This window comes from Ailuropoda melanoleuca, chromosome X, assembly GCF_002007445.2.
Source record: "Ailuropoda melanoleuca isolate Jingjing chromosome X, ASM200744v2, whole genome shotgun sequence".
In the NCBI taxonomy this organism is placed as follows: Eukaryota; Metazoa; Chordata; class Mammalia; order Carnivora; family Ursidae; genus Ailuropoda; species Ailuropoda melanoleuca.
This window is the reverse complement of record NC_048238.1, coordinates 64,829,924-64,850,349: the sequence shown is the minus strand read 5'-3', so window position 1 is coordinate 64,850,349 and position 20,426 is coordinate 64,829,924. Positions and strand designations below refer to the sequence as shown.

The 20,426-nt window shown below is 36.7% G+C and overlaps 1 protein-coding gene across 1 annotated transcript in view; it reads right to left on the bottom strand.

Annotated features, from left to right (window-relative positions):
• The window catches only part of TGIF2LX (TGFB induced factor homeobox 2 like X-linked), a 44,689-nt gene extending 26,013 nt beyond the window's left edge, over nt 1-18,676 (bottom strand). The window contains exon 1 of the mRNA XM_034649031.1: nt 18,392-18,676. Coding sequence (XP_034504922.1) covers nt 18,392-18,676 — 285 coding nt within the window. The remainder of the gene's footprint in view (nt 1-18,391) is intronic.
• Between the last annotated feature and the right edge of the window lie 1,750 nt (nt 18,677-20,426).

Here is a 20,426-nt window from a genome sequence, read left to right as displayed (position 1 = left end):
AGGCAGTCCTTTTAACAAATGGTGTTGGGAAAACTGGACAGCCACATGCAAAAGAATGAAACTGGACCACTTTCTTACACCACACACACAAAAAAATTCATAATGGATTAAAGACCTAAATGTGAGAATTGAAACCATAGAAATCCTAGAGGAGAACATAGGCCTAAACCTCTTGGACATTCGTTGTAGCACTTCTTTCTAGATAGGTCTCCTGAAGCAAGGGAAATGAAAGCAAAAATAATTAGGACTTCGTTTAAAAAAAAGCTTCTGCAGAGAGAAGGAAGCAACTGACAAAACTAAATGGTGACTTACAGAATGGGTGAAGATACTTGCAAATGACATATATGATAAAGGGTTAGTATCCAAATATATAAAGAACTTATAAAGTTCTACAATCAAAAACTCAAAAATCCAATTAAGAAATGAGCAGAAAGCATTAATAGACATTTTTCCAAAGAAGACATACAGGTGGCCAACAGACACATGAAAAGATGCTCAACATCACTCATCATCAGGGAAATGCAAATCAAAACTACAATGTGATATCACCTCATACCTGTGAGAATGGCTAAAATCAACAAGACAAGAAACCACAGGTGTTGGCAAAGATGTGGAGAAAGTGTAATCCTTTGGCACTACCAGAGGAAATTTGAACTGGTGCAGCCACTTTGGAACATAATATGGAGGTTCCTCAAAAAGACAAAAATAGAACTACCCTATGATCCAGCAATAGCATTACTAGGTATTTACCCAAGGATACAAAAATATGAATTTGAAGAGGTACATGCACCCCAATGTTTATAGCAGCATTATCAACAATGGCCAAACTATGGAAACATCTTAAGTGTCTGTTGGTTGATGAATGGACATAGATATAGATATAAAATATGTATAATGCAATATTACTCAGCCATAAAAAAATGAAATCTTGTCATTTGCAATAACATGGATGTGGTTAGAGTATTATGCTGAACAAAATAAGACAGTGAGGGAAAGAAAAATAGCATATGATTTTACTGAAATGTGGAATTCAAAAACAAAACAAATGAGCAAAGGGGAAAAAAGAGATAGGTAAACCAAGAAACAGACTCTTAACTATAGAGAACAAGCTGATGGTTACTAGAGGGGAAATGGATAGGGGGGTGGGTTAAACAGGGATGGGGTTTAAGCACTTGAGACGAGCAGTGGTTGATGTATGGTCATGTAGAATCTCTATATTGAACAAGTGAAACTAATATTATACTGTATGTTAACTAACTCAAATTTAAATGGAAACTTAAAACTATATAATTGCTTAGAAAAAATAAGATGATTTTCTTTTAGAACATCCATATTTGGCCCATTTAGTTTTTTTAATCATTAAGTGATTCTTAGTCTTTTGATCGGGGAGTTTAATCTATTTAACCTTAAAGTAATTATTGATAGAGAAAAATGTATTATTGTTGTTTTGAATTGTTTTCTGTTTATTTTGTAGTTATGTTGCCCTTTTTATCTCTTTTGCTGATCCTTCCTGTTTGGTTGACTTTTTTTTGGTATTGATATTCTTTTTTTTAAAGATTTTATTTATTTAGTTGACAGAAAGAGAGAGCACAAGCAGGGGGAGAAGTAGAAGGAGAAGCAGAAGGAGAGGGAGAAGCAGGCTCTCTGCTGAGCAGGGAGCCCAATTTGGAGCTCAATCCCAGAACCCTGGGATCATGACCTGAGCCGAAGGCAGACGCTTAACCATCTGAGCCACCCAGGTGCCCCTGTATCCATATTTTTTGATTCATCTCTCTCTTTTTTTGTGCTACTTGTATAAGTATTATTCTGTGAGATTATTTTGGGGGTAAATATCTTAATATAGAAATATATAGCTATGACAGTCTACTTTAAGAAGATAAAAACTTGGGCGCCTGGGTGGCTCAGTCAGTTAAGCATCAGCCTTTGGCTCAGGTCATGATCCTGGGGTCCTGGGATGGAGTCCTGCATCAGGTTCCCTGCTCAGTGGGAAGTCTTGCTCCTCCCCCTTGCTCGTGCTCTCTCTCTCTCTCTCTTTCTCTGTCAAATAAATAAAGTCTTAGAAAAAGGAGATAAAAACTTCCATTCAGTTGTATACAAAAACACTACTCTTTAATTATTCCCCCATATTTTATGTTGTCTCAATTTTCATTTATTTATATTGAATATCTTTTAACATATTTTATTTATGGTTATGTTAATACTTGTGTTTTTTTAAACTTTTATCCTAGAAATAAAGTGATATGCCCACCACCATTACGGTAATACAATATTCTGTGTTTTTCTTTGTATTTATCTTTACCAATGATTTTTGCACTATCTTAGTCTACCACACTGGAGTTTAGCATAATATAATTTCAACTTAAATAACTCACTTTAACATTTCTTGTAAGACAAATCTATTGTTGTCAAATTCCCTCAGATTTGACTACGAAAGTCTTTATCTCTTTTTCATATTTGAAGCACTGTTTTGCCAGGTAAAGTATCATGGTTTGGTAGTTGTTTTTTTGTTTTGTTTTGTTTTAAAATTTAAGTGCTTAGAGTATGTTATCTCAGTTCTTCCTGGCCTGCAAGATTTTTTGCTAAATTTTTTTTTGCTGATTTATGAGTTTCCCTTGTCTGTAACAAGTCACATTTTTCTTGATGCTTTCAAATTGTCTTCAAACTTTGACAATTTGATGCTTCATTGTGGATTTCTTTGGGTTATTCTTATTTGGAATGTTTTGAGCTCCTTGATCTGGCTGTCCACTTTGTGTTGAGATTTTTAGAAATTTTCACACATTATTGTGTCCAATAAACTTTCTGGTACTTTCTCTCTCTCTTATCCTTCTGGGACTCCTATAATGCATACATCAATTGTCCATATGGAGTTTTATAAGTCCTTAAGCTTTCTGAATTCTTTGTCATTTTCTGTTTTTGCTCCTCTAAATAATTTTTCCCAGTAACATGTTGTTAATTTTACTTATTATCTCTTCTGCTTGATCTGATTTGCTGTTGAACCAACCTCCGTAGTATATTGTTTGGTTATAGTGTTCTGCTCCATTATTTCTTTATGGTAATTAAAAAATATTTTCACTTTCTTGATATTCTTTACCAGATAATAATATGATTCATTTCATTAGATTATATTTCTGAAGATGTATCTTCTTCCCTTCTGGAAATATTTTTACTTGATTCTTCATTTTCTCTGACTTACTCTGTTAGTGTTTGCTCATCAGACAAAGGCCAGCAGAAGATGACAGCATACCAGGAGGACCTTAGGCTCATCTCATCCCTTGAGCACAACTGAATAGCTATCAAATCATTCTAAATACCCCCCAAATCAACCTGAAGACTGACAGAATAAACTCCACAAATAAAGGGAAGTAAGAAGCCACATCAAATAAGGTAGGAAATGAGATGATATGGTTTGAGGGAGAAATAGATCATGGGTGCAGCAGAGGGGAGGGACCTGTGGTCACAGAGAAAGTCAAGAGAGAGGATCACAGAGGGGACCACACGAAGAGAACACTTCCCCAAAATCATTGGCTGGGAAAATGAGAGAGGCTGATTTTTGTGAGTTCTTGCAATGAGCAAGGTTTAAAGACTGGAGTTTTAAAGGTCAGCAGGCTTGTCTAGGATAGATGCCCAAGGGCACTGCCTTGTTCCTGAAGAGAAGGCAGGCAAACAACTCACAGGCAGAGGGCATGAAAACAGTGATCTGAAGAATACATGCAGCACACAGGGGAGATTTTTAGCTCTTCTTGAAGTGCAGCTCTGATAGTTAGCATTTACAGAGATGCCTCTCTGGGGACAAAGGAACTGGCTGCCACAATTTCTTTCCCCTGACCGTCAGCATAAATATAGAGCCACCTGTAGAAAGAAGCTGAGCATGGCACTAGCTGGTTGACCTGCTTATACCAAGCTCCATACTCCTGCACTCTGGCAAACTATCCTCAGTCAAACCTGCCCCAGTCCCAGTGTGGAGAGACCCTTCCCCAGAAGACCAGTGCAGGCCCCTCCCCATACCATGTCCCTAAAGCCTAGAGTTTGAAAAGTCAGCAGGCTTGGCTGGGATAGATTGGAGGGCATTGCACTGCTCCTGGAGAGAAGGCAGGCAAACAATGCAGATGCAGATAGTGTGGAGGCAGTGATCTAAAAAGCATACAGATGGGTTTGCAAATGTAATTACTTTTGCAAAATATAGAGATAAAGAAACAAAAATCTGTATGCTGCTTATAAGGAACTCATTTTAGACCTAAAGACACCTGTAGATTAAAAGTGAGGGGATGGAAGAAATACTTATCACCCAAATGGGCCTCAAAAGAAAGCCAGAGTAGCAAAACTTGTATCAGACAAACTAGAGTTGAAACCAAAGACTGGAATAAGAGATGAGGAAGGGAACTAATCATAATAAAAGTGACTATCCAACAAGAAAATCTAATAATTGTTGGATTTTTGGCACCAATATATTTATGGCATCAACATGGGAGCACCCAAAGTGTAAAACAATTAATAACAAATATAAAGGAACACATTGATAACAACGTGGTAATAGTATGGGACAGAAGGGGGAATGAACCATGACAGACTATGGACCCTGGGAAACAAACTGAGGGCTTTAGAGGGGAGGGGGGTGGGGGAATGGGATAGGCTGGTGATGGGTATTTAAGGAGGGCACGTATTGCATGGTGCACTGGGTGTTATACGCAAGTAATGAATCATGGAACTTTACATCAAAAACTAGGGATGTACTGTATGGTGACTAACATTATATAATAAAAAATATTATTATTAACAAAAAAACAGTAGGGGATTTTAACACTCACTGACATCAATGGGCAGAACATCTAAGAAGAAAATCAAGGAAATGAGTGACACACATTAGTGACACACTCGACCTGATGGACTTAACAGATATATTCAGAATATTCCATCCTCAAGCAGCAGAATACACATTCTTTTCAAGTGCACATGCAACATTCTCCAGAATAGATCATGTACTACATCACAAATCAGGGCTCAACAAATACAAAATATTGAGATCATACCATGTATATTTTCTGACCACAATGCTATGAATAAAATGAAATAGTAGCTGAAAATGGAATGACCATAATTAGATGGATGTTAAACAATACATTACTAAACAATAAATGGGTCAAATGGGAAACAAAAGAAGAAATTTAAAAATACATGGAAACAAACAAAAATGAAAATATAACAGTCCAAAAACTTGGGATGCCACAGAAGTGTTTCAAAGAGGAAAGTTTAAAACAATGTAGGCCTACCTCAAGAAGCAAGAAAAATCTCAAATACAAAACCTGTCCTTACACCTAAAGGAGCTAGAAAAACAACAACAAATTAAGTCAAAGCCAGCAGAGGAAGAGCAATAATAATGTTACAGCATAACTAAATGATATAGAAACTAAAAAAATACAGAACAGATTAATGAAACCAGGAGGATATTCTTTGAAAAAAGAACAATAAAGTTGATAATCCCCTAGCCAGACTTATCAAAAAAAATGAGAATGGTTCCAAATAAACAAAATTACAAATAAAAGAGGATAAAGAAAAGCCAACACCACAGATATACAATTATAAGAGAATATTATGAAAATCTATATGCCAACATATTGGACAACCTGGAGGAAATGGATAAATTCCTAGAAACATATAAACCACCACCAAAACTGAAACAGGAAGAAATAGTAAATTTAACAGAACAATAAAGAGCTGAGACATTTAATCAGTAATCAAAAATTTCCCAAAAACAAATGTCCAGGGAAGGATGGCTTTCTACATGAATTCTACAAAACATTTAAAGAAGCATGAATACCTACTCTTTTTTTAATAATAATATTTTTTATTATATTATGTTAGTTCACCATACAGTACATCCCTGGTTTTTGATGTAAAGTTCCATGATTCATTAGCTGCATATAACACCCAGTGCACCATGCAATACATGACCTCCTTAATACCCATCACCAGCCTATCTCATTCCCCCCCCTCCCCTCTGAAGCCCTCAGTTTGTTTCCCAGAGTCCATAGTCTCTCATGCTTCATTCTGCCTTCTGATTACCCCCCTTTCTTTATCCCTTTCTTCTCCTACCTATTTTCCTACCTCTTATGTTCCATAAATGAGTGAAACCATATGATAATTGTCTTTTTCTGCTTGACTTATTTAACTTAGCATTATCTCCTCCAGTGCTGTCCATGTTGCAGCAAATGTTGAGAAATCATTCTTTTTGATAGCTGAGTAACATTCCATTGTATATATGGACTGCATCTTCTTAATCCAGTCATCTGTTGGAGGGCATCTAGGCTCCTTCCACAATTTAGCTATTGTGGACAATGCTGCTATGAACATTGGGGTGCATATGGCCCTTCTCTTCACTACGTCTGCATCTTTAGGGTATATACCCAGTAGTGCAACGTCTGGATCATAAGGTAGCTCAATTTTTAACTTTTTAAGGGACCTCCACACTGTTTTCCAGAGTGGCTATACCAACTTGCATTCCCACCAAGAGTGTAAGAGGGATCCCCTTTCTCCACATCCTCTCCAACTATTGTTGTCTCTTGCCTTGTCAATTTTTGCCATTCTAACTGGCATAAGGTGGTATCTTAGTGTGGTTTTGATTTGAATTTCCCTGATGGCTAATGATTTTGAACACATTTTCATGTGTCTGTTAGCCATTTGTATGTCTTCATTGGAAAAGTGTCTGTTCATATCTTCTGCCCATTTTATGATTTGTTTATTTGTTTCTTGTGTATTGAGTTTGAGAAGTTCTTTGTAGATCTTGGATACCAGTCCTACCTCTAGTGTCATTTGCAAATATCTTCTCCCATTCTGTGGGCTGCCTCTTAGTTTTTTTTGACTGTTTCCTTGGCTGTGCAGAAGGTTTTTATCTTGATGAAGTCCCACAAGTTCATTTTTTCTTTTGTTTCTCTTGCCTTTGGAGATATGCCATGAAAAAGGTTGCTTTGGCCGATGTCGTAGAGGTTGCTGCCTATGGCCTCCTCTAGGATTTTGATGGATTCCTGTCTCACATTGAGGTCTTTCATCCATTTGGAGTTTATCTTTGTGTATGGTGTGAGAGAGTGGTCAAGTTTCATTCTTTTGCAGATAAGCTTACAACAAATATCATTTTCAATGGGGAAAAGCTGGAAGCCTTTCCCTAAATATCAGGAACACGACAAGGATGCCCGCTCTCCCCATTATTATTCAGCATAGTACTAATACCTACTCTTTTCAAAGTATTCCAATAAAATAGAAATGGAAAGAAAACTTCCACATTCATTCTATGAGGCCAGCATTATCTTGATACCAAAACCAGATAAAGATTCCACTAAAAATTAAACAACAGGCTGTTATCCCTGATGGATGCAAAAATTCTAAAAAAACAAAAACAAAAACAAAAAAAACTGGGAAACAGCACATTAAGATAATCATTCACCATGATTAAGTGTGATATGTCCTGGTGCTTCAAGTTCAATATTTGCAAGCTGATCAACCTCATACACCACATTAGTAAAAGGAAGGATAAGCACCATATAATCCTTTTAATGGGTTCAGAAAACACATTTGACAAAGTACAGCATCTCTTCTTGTTACAAAAATAAAAAAAACTCGTGGTGCCTGGGTGGCTCATTCGTTAAGTGTCTGCCTTCGGCTCAGGGCGTGATCCCAGGGTCCTGGCATCGAGCCCCATATCAGACTCCTCTGCTGGAAGCCTGATTATTCCTCTCCCACTCCCCCTGCTTGTGTTCCCTCTCTCTCTGGCTCTCTCTCTCTGTCAAATAAATAAATAAAATCTTTAAAATCAAAAAACAAAAAACCTCAACAAAGTAGGGATAGAGGGAACATACCTCAAAATAATACAGGCCAGATACAAAAATCTGACAGCTAATGCCATCTTCTATGCACAAAATCTGAGAGCTTTTTTGCTTTATGTTCAGGAATAAGACAGGGATGTCCATTCTCACCATTGTTATTTAACATAGTACTGAAAGTCCTAGTCATAACATGCAGACAACACAATGAAATACAAGGCATCCAAATTGGCAAGGAAGAAGTCAAAATTTCACTATTTGCAGATGACATGATATTCTATCCAGATAACCTGAAAAACTCCACCAGAAATTTGCTAGAACTGATACAGAAATTCAGTAATGTCGGGGCGCCTGGGTGGCACAGCGGTTAAGCGTCTGCCTTCGGCTCAGGGCGTGATCCCGGCGTTATGGGTTCGGCCTTCGGCTCAGGGCGTGATCCCGGCGTCCTGCTTCTTCCTCTCCCACTCCCCCTGCTTGTGTTCCCTCTCTCGCTAGCTGTCTCTATCTCTGTCAAATGAATAAAATCTTAAAAAAAAAAAAAGAAATTCAGTAATGTCACAGGATACAATATAAGGTACAGAAATCTATTGCATTTCTCTACACTAATAATGAAGCAGCAGAAAGAGAAATCAAGGAGTAGATCCTATTTACAAGTGCACCAAAAACCATAAGATATCTAGGAATAAAGCTAACTGAGGTAAAAAAAATCTGTACTCTGAAAACTATAAAACACTGATAAAAGAAATTGAAGATGACACACACACACACAAAATGGAAAAAGATTACATGCTCATGGGTTAGAAGAACAAATATTGTTAAAATCTCTATATTACCTAAAGCAACCTACACATTTAATGCATTCCCCCCCAAAATACGGCCAGCATTTTTTCACAGATAGAACAAACAAACCTAAAATTTGTATGGAACCACACAAGACCCTGAATAGCCAAAGCAATCTTGGAAAAGGAAGGCAGCTATGCTCACCACTATACCACCAATGCTGAAAAAGGAAAGCAAAGCTGGAGGCATCCCAATTCCAGACTTCAAGTTATCCTACAAAGCTGTAGTGATCAAGACAGTATGGTGCTGACACAAAAATAAACACATAGAACAATGGAACAGAATAGAAAACCCAGAAATGAATCCACAACTAGTTGGTCAATTAATCTTGGACAAAGTAGGAAAGAATATCCAATGTAAAAAAGACAGTCTTTTCTACAAATGGTGCTGGGAAAACTGGACAGCTACATGCAAAAGAATGAAACTGGACCACTTTCTTACACCATACACAAAAATAAATTCAAATAAATGAAAGACCTAAGTGTGAGTCAGGAAACTGTAAAAATCCTAGAGAAGAATGCAGTCCATAACCTCTTTGACAAAGGCAGTAGAAATGTCTTCCTAGATATATTCCTGAGACAAGGGAAACAAAAGCAAAAATGAACTATTGGGACTCCATCATAATAAAATCTTCTGCACAGCCAAGGAAACAATCAACAAAACTAAAAGGCAGGCTATGGAATGGGAGAAGACCTTTGCAGATGACATATCTGATAAAGGATTAGTATCCAGCACATATCCAGTTTAAAAAAAGGCAGAAGACATGAATAGACATTTTTCCAAAGAAGACATCTGGATTCTCAACAGACACATGAAAAGATGCTGAACATCACTCCTCAACAGGGAAATACAAATCAAAACTACAATGAGATATCACCTCACATCTGTCAGAATGGCTAAAATTAACAACACAGAAAAAACAGGTATTAGTGAGAATGTGGAGAAGGGAGAACACTCTTACACTGTTAGTGGGAATGCAAACAGGTACAGTCATTCTGGAAAACAGGATAGAGATTCCTCAAAAAGTTAAAAATAGCGCTACCTTACAACCCAGCAATTGCATCACTAGGTATTTGCCCAAAAGATTCAAAAATACTAGTTTGAAAGGATGCATGCAGTGTGATGTTTACAACAGCATTATACACAGTAGCCAAATTATGGAACCAGCCCAAATGTCCATCAACTGAGGAATGGGTGAAGAAGTGGTGTATATATACAATGGAATATTACTCATCCATAAAAATAATTAAATTTTGCCATTTGAAATGATGAGCTACTATAATAAAGTACCATAGATTGTGTGGCTTCAACAAAAGAATTTTACTTTCTCATGCCCTGGAGGCTAGGAATGATCAAGTTGTCATGAGGATTTGTTTCTTTTGAAATCTCTCTTTTTGTAGAAGATTGCCTTCTCCCTGTGTCTTCACATGGTCTTCTGTCTATGCATGTCGATGTTAAAATTTCCTCTTCTTTTTTGAAAATTTTATTTAAAATCAATTAATTAACACATAGTGTATTATTAGTTTCAGAGGTAGAGTTTAGTGATTCATCAGTTGCATATAACACTCAGTGCTCATTACATCAAGTGCTCTCCTTAATGCACATCACCCAATTACCCCATCCCGCCCACTCACCTTCCCTCCAGCAACCCTGTTTGTTTCTGACAGTTGAGAGTCTCTTATGATTTGTCTCCCTCTCTGATTTCATCTTATTTTATTTTCTGTCCCTTCTCCTATGTTCATCTGTTTTTTTTCTTAAATTCCACATATGAGTGAAATCATATGATAATTTTATTTCTCTGATTGACTTATTTCACTTAGCATAATACCCTCTAGTCCCATTCATGTCATTGCAAATGGTAAGATTTCAAATTTTTGATGGCTGAGTAATATACCATCATATATTATATTATATACTCATCTGCTGATGGACATTTGGGCTCTTTCCACATATTGGCCATTGTGAACATTCCACAATAGCTAAAATTTCCTCTTCTTAAAAAGACAACAGTCATATTGATTTAAGGCCCACCCTAATGACCTATCATTAATTTTATCACCAAATTCAACCATATTCTGAGGTACTAGGTGTTAGAATTTCAAAATAAAAATTTTGAGGAACACAATTCACCTTTGAAAAGGGGGAATCAATAACAAAACCATTTGCAGGTATATTTAAAAAGTAGCTTTTAGTGTGAAAATTTTTTTTCCCTCTTGTGACTTAATTATCTAATATATCTATGTGTGCTGGACTGAAATTGACTATTTGAAGACAAGGTCTTTAAAGTGGTAATTAAGCTAAAAGAGGTCATTAGGGTGATCCCTAATCCAATATGAGTTGTGTCTTGGTAAAAAGAGGTAATTTGAACAAACACAGTAGAGAGAAGACTATGTGAGGATATAGGGAGAATGCAGCCATCTACAAATAAAATAAGTAGTCATCAGAAGAAACACTGCTAACATACCAGTCTCAAATGTCTAAACTCCAGAATTGTGAAAAAATAGGTTTCTGTTGTTTAAGCTACTAGTTTGTGATACCTTATTATGGCAGACTTAGCAAACAAATACAGATGAGCAAAGGGCAGGGTGGGGTGGGATGGCGAGAGGCAAACAAGGAAAGAGACTCTTAACAGTAGAGAGCAAACTGATGATTACCAGAGGGGAGGTAGGTGGAGGGATGGGTCAAATAGGTGATGGGGATTAAGGAGTGCACTTGTGATGAGCACTGGGTGTTATATGGAATTGTTGAATCACTATATTGTACACCTGAAACTAATAGTGCACTGTATGTTAACTAACTAAAATTAAATAAAAACTTTTAAAAAAGTGATTCTGCTAATAGTCCAGAAAGAAAAGAGAACTTTTGAGAAAGTTTTTATCATCTTAGAAAATACATATATCATCATGAATATAATGTTAATAGAAATATGAACAATAATGATGCTTCTGGTGAGGTCACAGTCACAAATTAGAATCATGTTATTGGGAGCTAGAGGAAAGGAGAGATCCTTGTTATAAAATGGTTTGTTGTTTTGGGTATACTAATGGAAAGCAACATGGCCATGTTCTGTGTAAAGTAGAACTTGTAAGTGATAAACTCAGATGCTTAGCTAAGGAAATTTCTAAGCAAAGTGGTGAAGGTGTAATCTGGTTTTTCCATTATGCTGATAGTAAAACGCAGAAAAAAATGAGATAAATTACATGCAGTGCTATAACATGCAATGTATTATTATTCATTGTTTTATGTTCTGATATTGAATTGTTCTAATGTTCTAATTTTAAACTGTTAATCATTTCTCACTAAAAATTGGTGAAAAGCATACTCTAATCCAGCTAAGGGAATTATCTCATCTGGTACAAATTCCAATTTATCTAGTTTCTGTTAATTCTTCAGATTTTCAGGTTGTACTTATGCCACATCATTCTGCTGGGCCCTTATGCCCAGTTGTAGAAAATACTGTGCCCATTAGCAATTCCTCAAAGTTCACACAGGTCTCAGGAACAATATATAGAGTGTAGTTTTCATTCAGAGTGTTGGGGTAAATGCCTGTTTCCTGTTTCCTATTTCTCCCAAATGAATTCTCCCCGAATTTGATGGATGCTTCTATTTTCTAATTTTCCAACTGCTGCCTCTGTGGTCTGAATAGTTACAGAAGTAGAAGCTGCTTATGTATCTCAGCTGTTTCATAAGAAAGAGTAATTTTCATGCTACAGTTAGAGTAAAAATGAGTACAAAAGACAAGGCCGCTATGGCACTCCCACGTTTGTAATACTAATAAACACTTTCCTCTACCTATAACAGTCCTGGTTTAAGTACTTTTTTATCTACAATTCGTTGGTTGCTTTTAAACCTAAATAAAGTAAAAATTGTATTGATAATTTATCTTTATGTCTTTTTTTGTTTCCTCATGTGTGTTCTCCTAAGTCACCAAAATATATGAAAACAAAATGATTTATTACATTTATTTAGTAGTGTTTTAGGATGCCAGTTCTAAACATTTGTTTTTTAAAAATTTTTAAAAAGATTTTTAAATTTATTTATTTGACAGAGAGAGAAAGAGAGAGAGAGCACAGGCAGAGGGAGAAGCAGGCTCCCTGCTGAGCAAGGAGCCTTATGGGGACACTATCACAGGACCCTTGGATCATGACCTGAGCTGAAGGCAGGCACTTTACCGGCTGACCCACCCAGGCATCCTGCCAGCTCTAAACATTTAGAATAAATTCAAAATGTGTTACATTTGTGTTCTAAATCACAAGTTTCTAATTTCACTATTTTGTATATATTGTATATTATGTGTATATATATTGTGTATATATACATGTATATATGTATGTATATTATGTATATATAATATATATACATATAGTATATATATGTATATCCATTCTTTATCTTTACCTTTCATCTTCTTTATCCATTCATCTCTCAATGGACATCTCAGCTCTTTCCACAATTTGGCTATTGTAGACATTGCTGCTATAAACATTGGGGTGCAGATGCCCTTCCAGATCACTACATTTGTATCTTTGGGGTAAATACCTAGTAGTGCAATTGCTGGGTTGTAGGGTAGCTCTATGTTGAACTTCTTGAGAAACCTCGATACTGTTTTCCAGAGTGGCTGCACCATCTCGCATTCCCACCAAAAGTGTAAGAGGGTTTCCCTTTCTCTGCATCCTCATCTTTTTCTGACTTGTTAATTTTACCCATTCTGACTGGTGTGAGATAGTATCTCATTGTGGTTTTGATTTGTATTTCCCTAATGGCAAATGATGCTGAGCATTTCTTCATGAGTCTGTTGGCCATTTGTATGTCTTTTTTGGAGAAATGTCTGTAAGGTCTTCTGCCCATTTCTTGATGGGATTATTTGGTTTTTGGGTGTTGAATTTGATAAGTACTTTATAGATCTTGAATACTAGCCCTTTATCTGATATTCCATTTGCAAATATCTTCTCCTATTCCAGAGGTCGCCTTTTAGTTTTGTTGACTGTTTCCTTTGCTGTGCAAAGGCTTTTTATCTTGATGATGTCCCAATAGCTCATTTTTCCTTTCATTTCCCTTGCCTTTGGAGATGTGTCTAGCAAGAAGTTGATGTGGCCTGTTCTCTTCTAGGATATTGATGGATTCCTGTCTCATACTTACATCTTTCATCCATTTTGAGCCAATGTTTGTGTATGGTTTAAGGAACTGATCCAGTTTCATTCTTCTGCATGTGACTGTCTAGTCTTCCCAACATGGTTAGTGGAAGAGACTATCCTTTTTCTACTGGATATTCTTTCCTGCTTTGTAGAAGAGTAGTTGACCACAGAGTTGAGGGTCCATTTCTGGATTCTCTATTCTGTTCCATTGATCTATGTGTGTGTTCTTGTGCCAATACCATACTGGCTTCATGATTGCAGCTTTGTAATACAGCTTGAAGTCCTGCATTGTGATGCCACCAGGTTTGGTTATCTTTTTCAACATTCCTCTGGCATTTGGCTTTTATTTGTGCTTCCATATAAATTTTAGGATCATTTGTTAAAGCTCTGTGAAAAATGATGGTTGTATTTTGATAGGGATTGTACTGGATGTGTAGATTGCTCTGGGTAGAATGGACATATTAATAATATTTATTCTTTTAACCCATGAGCATGGAATGTTTTTCCATTTCTCTGTGTCTTCCTTAATTCTTTTCATAAGTTTTCTGTAGTTTTTTAAGTACAGATCATTTACCTCTTTGGTTAGGTTTATTCCTAGGTATCTTATGGTTTTTAGTGCAATTGTAAATGGGATCAATTCCTTAATTTCTCTTTCTTCAGTCTCATTTTTAGTGTATAGAAATGCAACTGATTTCTGTGCATTGATTTTATATACTGCCACATTGCTGAATTCCTGTATGAGTTCTAGCAACTTTGGGTGGAGTCTTTTGGGTTTTCCACAGAAAGTATCATGTCATCGGCAAAGAGTGAGAGTTTGACTTCCTCTTTGTTAATATGAATGCCTTTTATTTCTTTTTGTTGTCTGATTGCTGTGGTTAGGACTTCTAGTATGATGTTGAACAACAATGGTGAGACTGGGCATCACTGTCATCATGTTCCTGGCCTTAGGGGGAAACAGAGAATGATATTTGCTGTGGGTTTTTCATAGATGGCTTTTGTGATATTGACATATGTTCCTTCTATACCTACACTGTGGAGAGTTTTAATCAATGAAGGATGCTGTATTTTCTCAAATGCTTTTTCTGCATCAATTGAGAGGATCATATGGTTGTTGTCCTTTCTTTTATTAATGTGATGTATCACATTGATTGGTTTGTCATTGTCGAACTACCATTGCATCCCAGGAATAAATCCCACCTGGTCGTGGTGAATAATCCTTTTAATGTACTGTTGGATCCTATTGGCTAGAATCTTGTTGAGTATTTTGGCATCCATGTTCAACAAGGGTATTGGTCTGTAATTCTCCTTTTTGGTGGGGTCTTTGGTTTTTGGATCAACATAATGCTGACCTCATAGAATGGGTTTGGAATTTTCCCTCCATTTCTATTTTTTGAAACAGCTTCTGAAGAATAAGTATTAATTCTTAAATTTTGGTAGAATTCTCCCGTTTGTTGGGAGATTTTTAATTACTGTTTCAATTGCTTTGTTGTTTATGGGTATGCTCAGGTTTTCTATTTCTTACTGTTTTAGTTTTGGTTACTTACACATTTCTAGGAATGCATCCATTTCTTCCAGATGCCTAATTTGTTGACATTTGGTTGCTCATAATACGGTCTTAAGATTGTTTGTATTATCTTGGTGTTGGTCGTGATCTCTCCTCTTTCATTCATGATTTTATTAATTTGGGACCTTTCTTTTTTCTTTTTGATAGGTCTGGAGGGGTTTATCAATCTTATTAATTCCTTCAAAGAACCAGCTTCTAGTTTCATTGACATTTCCTACCATTCTTTTGGTTTCTATTTCACTGATTTCTGCTCTATTATTTATTATTTCTCATCTCATGCTCGGTATAGCTTCTATTTGCTGTTCTTTTTCCAGGTCATTTATGTGTAAGGTTATCTTGTGTACTTCAGACTTTTCTAATTTCTTGAGAAAGGCTTGTGTTGCTAAGTACTTCCTTTTAAGACTGCCTTTGCTGCATCCCAAAGGTTTTGAACAGTTGTGTTTTCATTTTCATTTGTTTCCATGAATTTTTAAAATTCCTCTTTAATTTCCTAGTTGACTGATTCATTCTTTAGTAAGGGTGCTCATTATCCTCCAAGTATTTGCGTTCCTTCCAAATTCCTTCTTGTGATTGAGTTCATGTTTCAAAGAATTGCATTCTGAAAATATGCAGAGAATAATCCCAATTTTTGGTACTGTTTGAGATCTTATTTTTTACCCAGCATGTGATCTCTTTTGGAGAATGTTATGTGTGCATTCAAGAAGAATGTGTGTTCTTTTACTTTAGGATGGAATGCTCTGTATATATCTTTGAAGTCCATCTGGTCCAGTGTGTCATTCAAAGCCCTTGTTTCCTTGTTGATCTTCTCTTTCGATGATTTGTCCATTGCTGTGAGTGGGGTGCTAAAGTCACCTAATTTTATTGTATTATTATCAATGTGTTTCTTTAATTTGGTTATTAATTGGTTTATATAATTGGCTTCTCCCAAGTTAGGAGCATAAAAATTTATAATTGTTAGATCTTCTTGTTGGATAGACCTTTTAAGTATGATATAGTATCCCTCTTCATCACTTACTACAGTCTTTGGTTTAAATTCTAAATGTCTGATATAAGGATTGCTACCCCAGCTTTTTCTGATGTTCACTAACATCCCCTCACTTTTAATCTGGAGGTGTCTAAAGGTCAAAAATGAGTCTTTTTAGGCAGCGTATGGATGGGTCTTGCTTTTTTATCCAATCTGATACCCTGTGTGTTTTGATTGGAGCATTTAGCCCATTTACATTCAGAGTAGCTATTGAAATATATGAATTTAGTGCCATTGGATTTCATGTAAAGTCCCTATTTCTGTAGATTGTCTCTGTTCCTTTCTGGTCAAGTTACTTTTGGGCTAACTGTTTGCTTACAAGATCCCTTTTAATATTTATTGCAGGGCTTGTTTAGTGATCACAAATTCTTTCAGTTTATGGATTTCCTGGAATCTCTTTATCTCTCCTTCCATTCTGCATGACAGACTTGTTGGATAAAGTATTCTTGGCTGCATGATTTTTTCATTTAGGAGCCTGAATATATGATGCCAACCCTTCCTGGCCTTCCAGGTCTCTGTGGATAGGTCTGCTGCTAGTCTAATATTTCTACCTTTGTACCTTAAGGAACTCTTGTCTAAAGCTGCTTTCACGATTTGCTCTTTATCTCTGAAATTTGCAAGCTTCATTATTATATGTTGTGGTGTTGGTCTATTTTTATTGATTTTGAGGGGACCTCTCTGTGCCTTTTGGACTTGAATGCCTCTTTCCTTCCCCAGTTTGGGGAAGTTCTCAGCTATGATTACTTGAAATATACCTTCTGTCCCTCTCTCTCTTTCTTTTTCCTCTGGTACCCCAATAATTCTAATATTGTTTCATTTTATGTATCACTGATTTCTCAAAACCTCCCCTCCTGATCCATTAGTTGTTTTTCTCACTTTTCCTCACCTTCTTTCCTTTCCATCAACTTGTCTTCTATGTCACTGACTCTCTCTTCTGCCTCACTTATCCTAGCCATCAGAGCATCCATTTTAGACTGCATCTCAGGTCAAGTGTTTTTAATTTCAGCCTGGTTAGATTTTATTTCTGCACTAAGGGATTCTCTAATGTCTATGATTTTTTCAAGTTCAGCTGGTAACTTTGTAATCATTATTCTGAATTCTCTGTCTGACATTTTACTTTTACCAATATTGATTAAATCTATGGCAGATAATATTACCTCTGATTCTTTCTTTTGTTGTGAATTTCTCGTACTGGTAATTTTGTCCAGAGAAAAGTAGATGAATGAGAGAACAAAATAAAAAATATCAACCATGACCCCAGTAAATTATACACTAGACAAATAGAAGAGATCAGAAACCAAAACCAAACCAAAACAAAACAAAAAACAAAAAGCAAAAAACCCCACAAAAAACAAAAAACCAGGGAGGGGGGATGGAGAGACTATAATCTAACAGACACTTGATCCCAAAATTGTAAGAAAATAAAGACTTATATATAAATTGAATACAGTGAAAGGAAGCCAAAAATATCTATAAAATAGAACATATCTATAAAATAGAAATGGAAAAATGAAAATTAAAAAAAGACTGAATAAAAGATTTGATAAAATAAACTAGTTGAAAAGGAAAACAAGAAAAAAAGAAAAAATTTTAAAACGAAAGACTAAAGAATCATGAGAAAAAACTTCAAATTCTATATACTATTTACCCTTAGCACAGGAGGTTCTCAGTTCTGTGTGACCCATAAACTTGGTATTCGCCTGATGTTCCTACTGGTCTTCTGGGGTAGGGGCTTGTTGCACTGTCTCTCAGGTGTCTTTCTCTGGGCAGAGTTCCATCTCCCCTTGCCATGGGGCAGGACTCAGTGTAAGCTGCTTTGGGTTGCTCTACAAGGCCTTTATTCCCTGAAGTCTTTCTGTGCTGCTTTAGAGGATGAAAAAATAAATAAAAATGGTGGCACCCTGATCACCAGTACCGGAGCTGAAGGATGGAGGCCCCCACTATTCAGTGCACCCTCAGGGAGAAGCAATCAGCCACTTCGTGTGCACCAAATTCTGCAGACTCTTGATATACACACCTGCACCAATACTCCCAGAGGGAGGGCAGGGGTCTCACAGCAGGTCTGCTGTTTGCTGGGCCCCTGCTCCCCTGCTTTATCCTGTGCACACACGTACTTCTCCTCCCAGGGGAAGGAGGAGGGCTGTCCACTTGCTGGGCCCCCACTTGGAGAGTGGTCCCCAGATCTTGCCATGGCTAGTGGTTTATGGCAAAACCTAGCTGAGAGCCCACTCCAGGGCTCACTAATTGTAGCCGGCTTCCCTGCTTCAATTCTGGGATCTCTACCACACTCAGTCATCCCCATTCTTTCTGTTACCCCAGGGATCCTGAGATCACACTGTTCCACCTAGGATTCTGCCCTGCTTCACCACCTGAGCACATCTCAGGCAGGAATGTCCCTCACAGGAGCAGACTTCTAAAAGTTCTGATTTTGCACTCTGTTGATATGTCACTTTCTGGAAGCCAGCTTACTGAGGCTACTTCCTCCTGAGGTTTATATTGGGATATATCCCCTCTCATTCAGTTCTCCACACCTCCTATATTGCATGAAGTGGTAGCTTTTCTATTTGTCATATTGCAGCAATTCTCTTCTTAAATCTCAGGTTGAATTCACAGGTGTTCCGAATGATTTGATATATATCTGGCTGAATTCAAGGGACCAGATGAAATGATGATTCCCTACTCTTCCTCCATCTTCCCTCCTCCCCCAGTTCAAGGACATTTTGTTGATTTTTTTTCTTTTTCAAAATTTTATGTAAATTCTATTGATTTAACATATACTGTGATATTGGTCTCAGGAATAGAATTTAGTGATTCATGACTCACATATAAGCCCAGTGCTCAACATAAGCGTCCCCCTAAATATCCATCACCCACTTGGTCCATCCCCTACTCATCTCCCCTCCATCAGTCCTCAGTTTTTTTCTGTACAGTTGAGTCTCTTATGCTTTGCTTCCCTCTCTTTTTTTTTCTCTTCACTTATGTACTTCTGTTTTGTTTCTTAAATTCCACAAATGAGTGAAATCATGTTATTTGTCTTTCTCCGACTGACTTATATCTCTTAGCATACTACACTCTAGCTATACACACACACACACACACACATATACTACATCTTCTTTATTCATTCATTAGTTGATGGAGATTTTAGCTCCTTCTATATATTGAATATTATTGATAATGCTGCTATAAAGATCAGGGTACATTTGACAATTTGAATTGATATTTTTGTATCCTTTGGGTAAATACCCAGTAGTGCAATTGCTGGCATATAGCAGTTCTATTTTTAACTTTTTGAGGAACCTCCATACTGTTCTCCATTGTGGCTGAATTAGTTTGGATTCCCACCAACAATATAAGAGGGTTCCCCTTTGTCCACACCCTCACCAACATCTGTTGTTTCCTGTGTTGTTAATTTTAGCCACTCTGACAGTTTTCAGGTGATATCATGGTTTTTATTTGTATTTCCCTGATGATGAGTAATGTTGGGCATTTTGTCACGTGTCTATTGGCCATCTGGATGTCTTCTTTGGAAAAATGTTATTCATGTCTCCTGGCCATTTCTTAAGTGGATTATTTGTTTTTTGGGTGTTGAGTTTGATAATTTCTTTATAGATTTTGGATACTAATGCTTTATAAGATATTTCATTTACAAATATCTTCTACCTTTCTGTAGGCTGCCTTTTACTTTTGTCAATTGTTTGCTGTGCAGAAACGTTTATCTTGGTGAAGTCATGAGTTTCTTTTTACTTTGTTTCCCTTGACTCCAGAGTCGTGTCTGGAAAGAAGTAGCTATAGAAAAGGTCAAACTTGTTGCTGCCTGTGTTTTCCTCTAGAATTTTGATGGTTTCCTGTATCATACTTAGGTATTTTATCCATTTTGAATGGTGCAAGAAAGTGATCTAGTTTCATTCTTCTGCACGTTGCTGTCTAGTTTTCCCAACAACATTTGTGAAAGAAACTATCCTTTTTCCACTGGATATTATTTCCTGCTTTATAGAACAGTAGTTGACCGTATAGTTGTGGGTCCATTCCTAGGTTTTCTATTCTGCTCC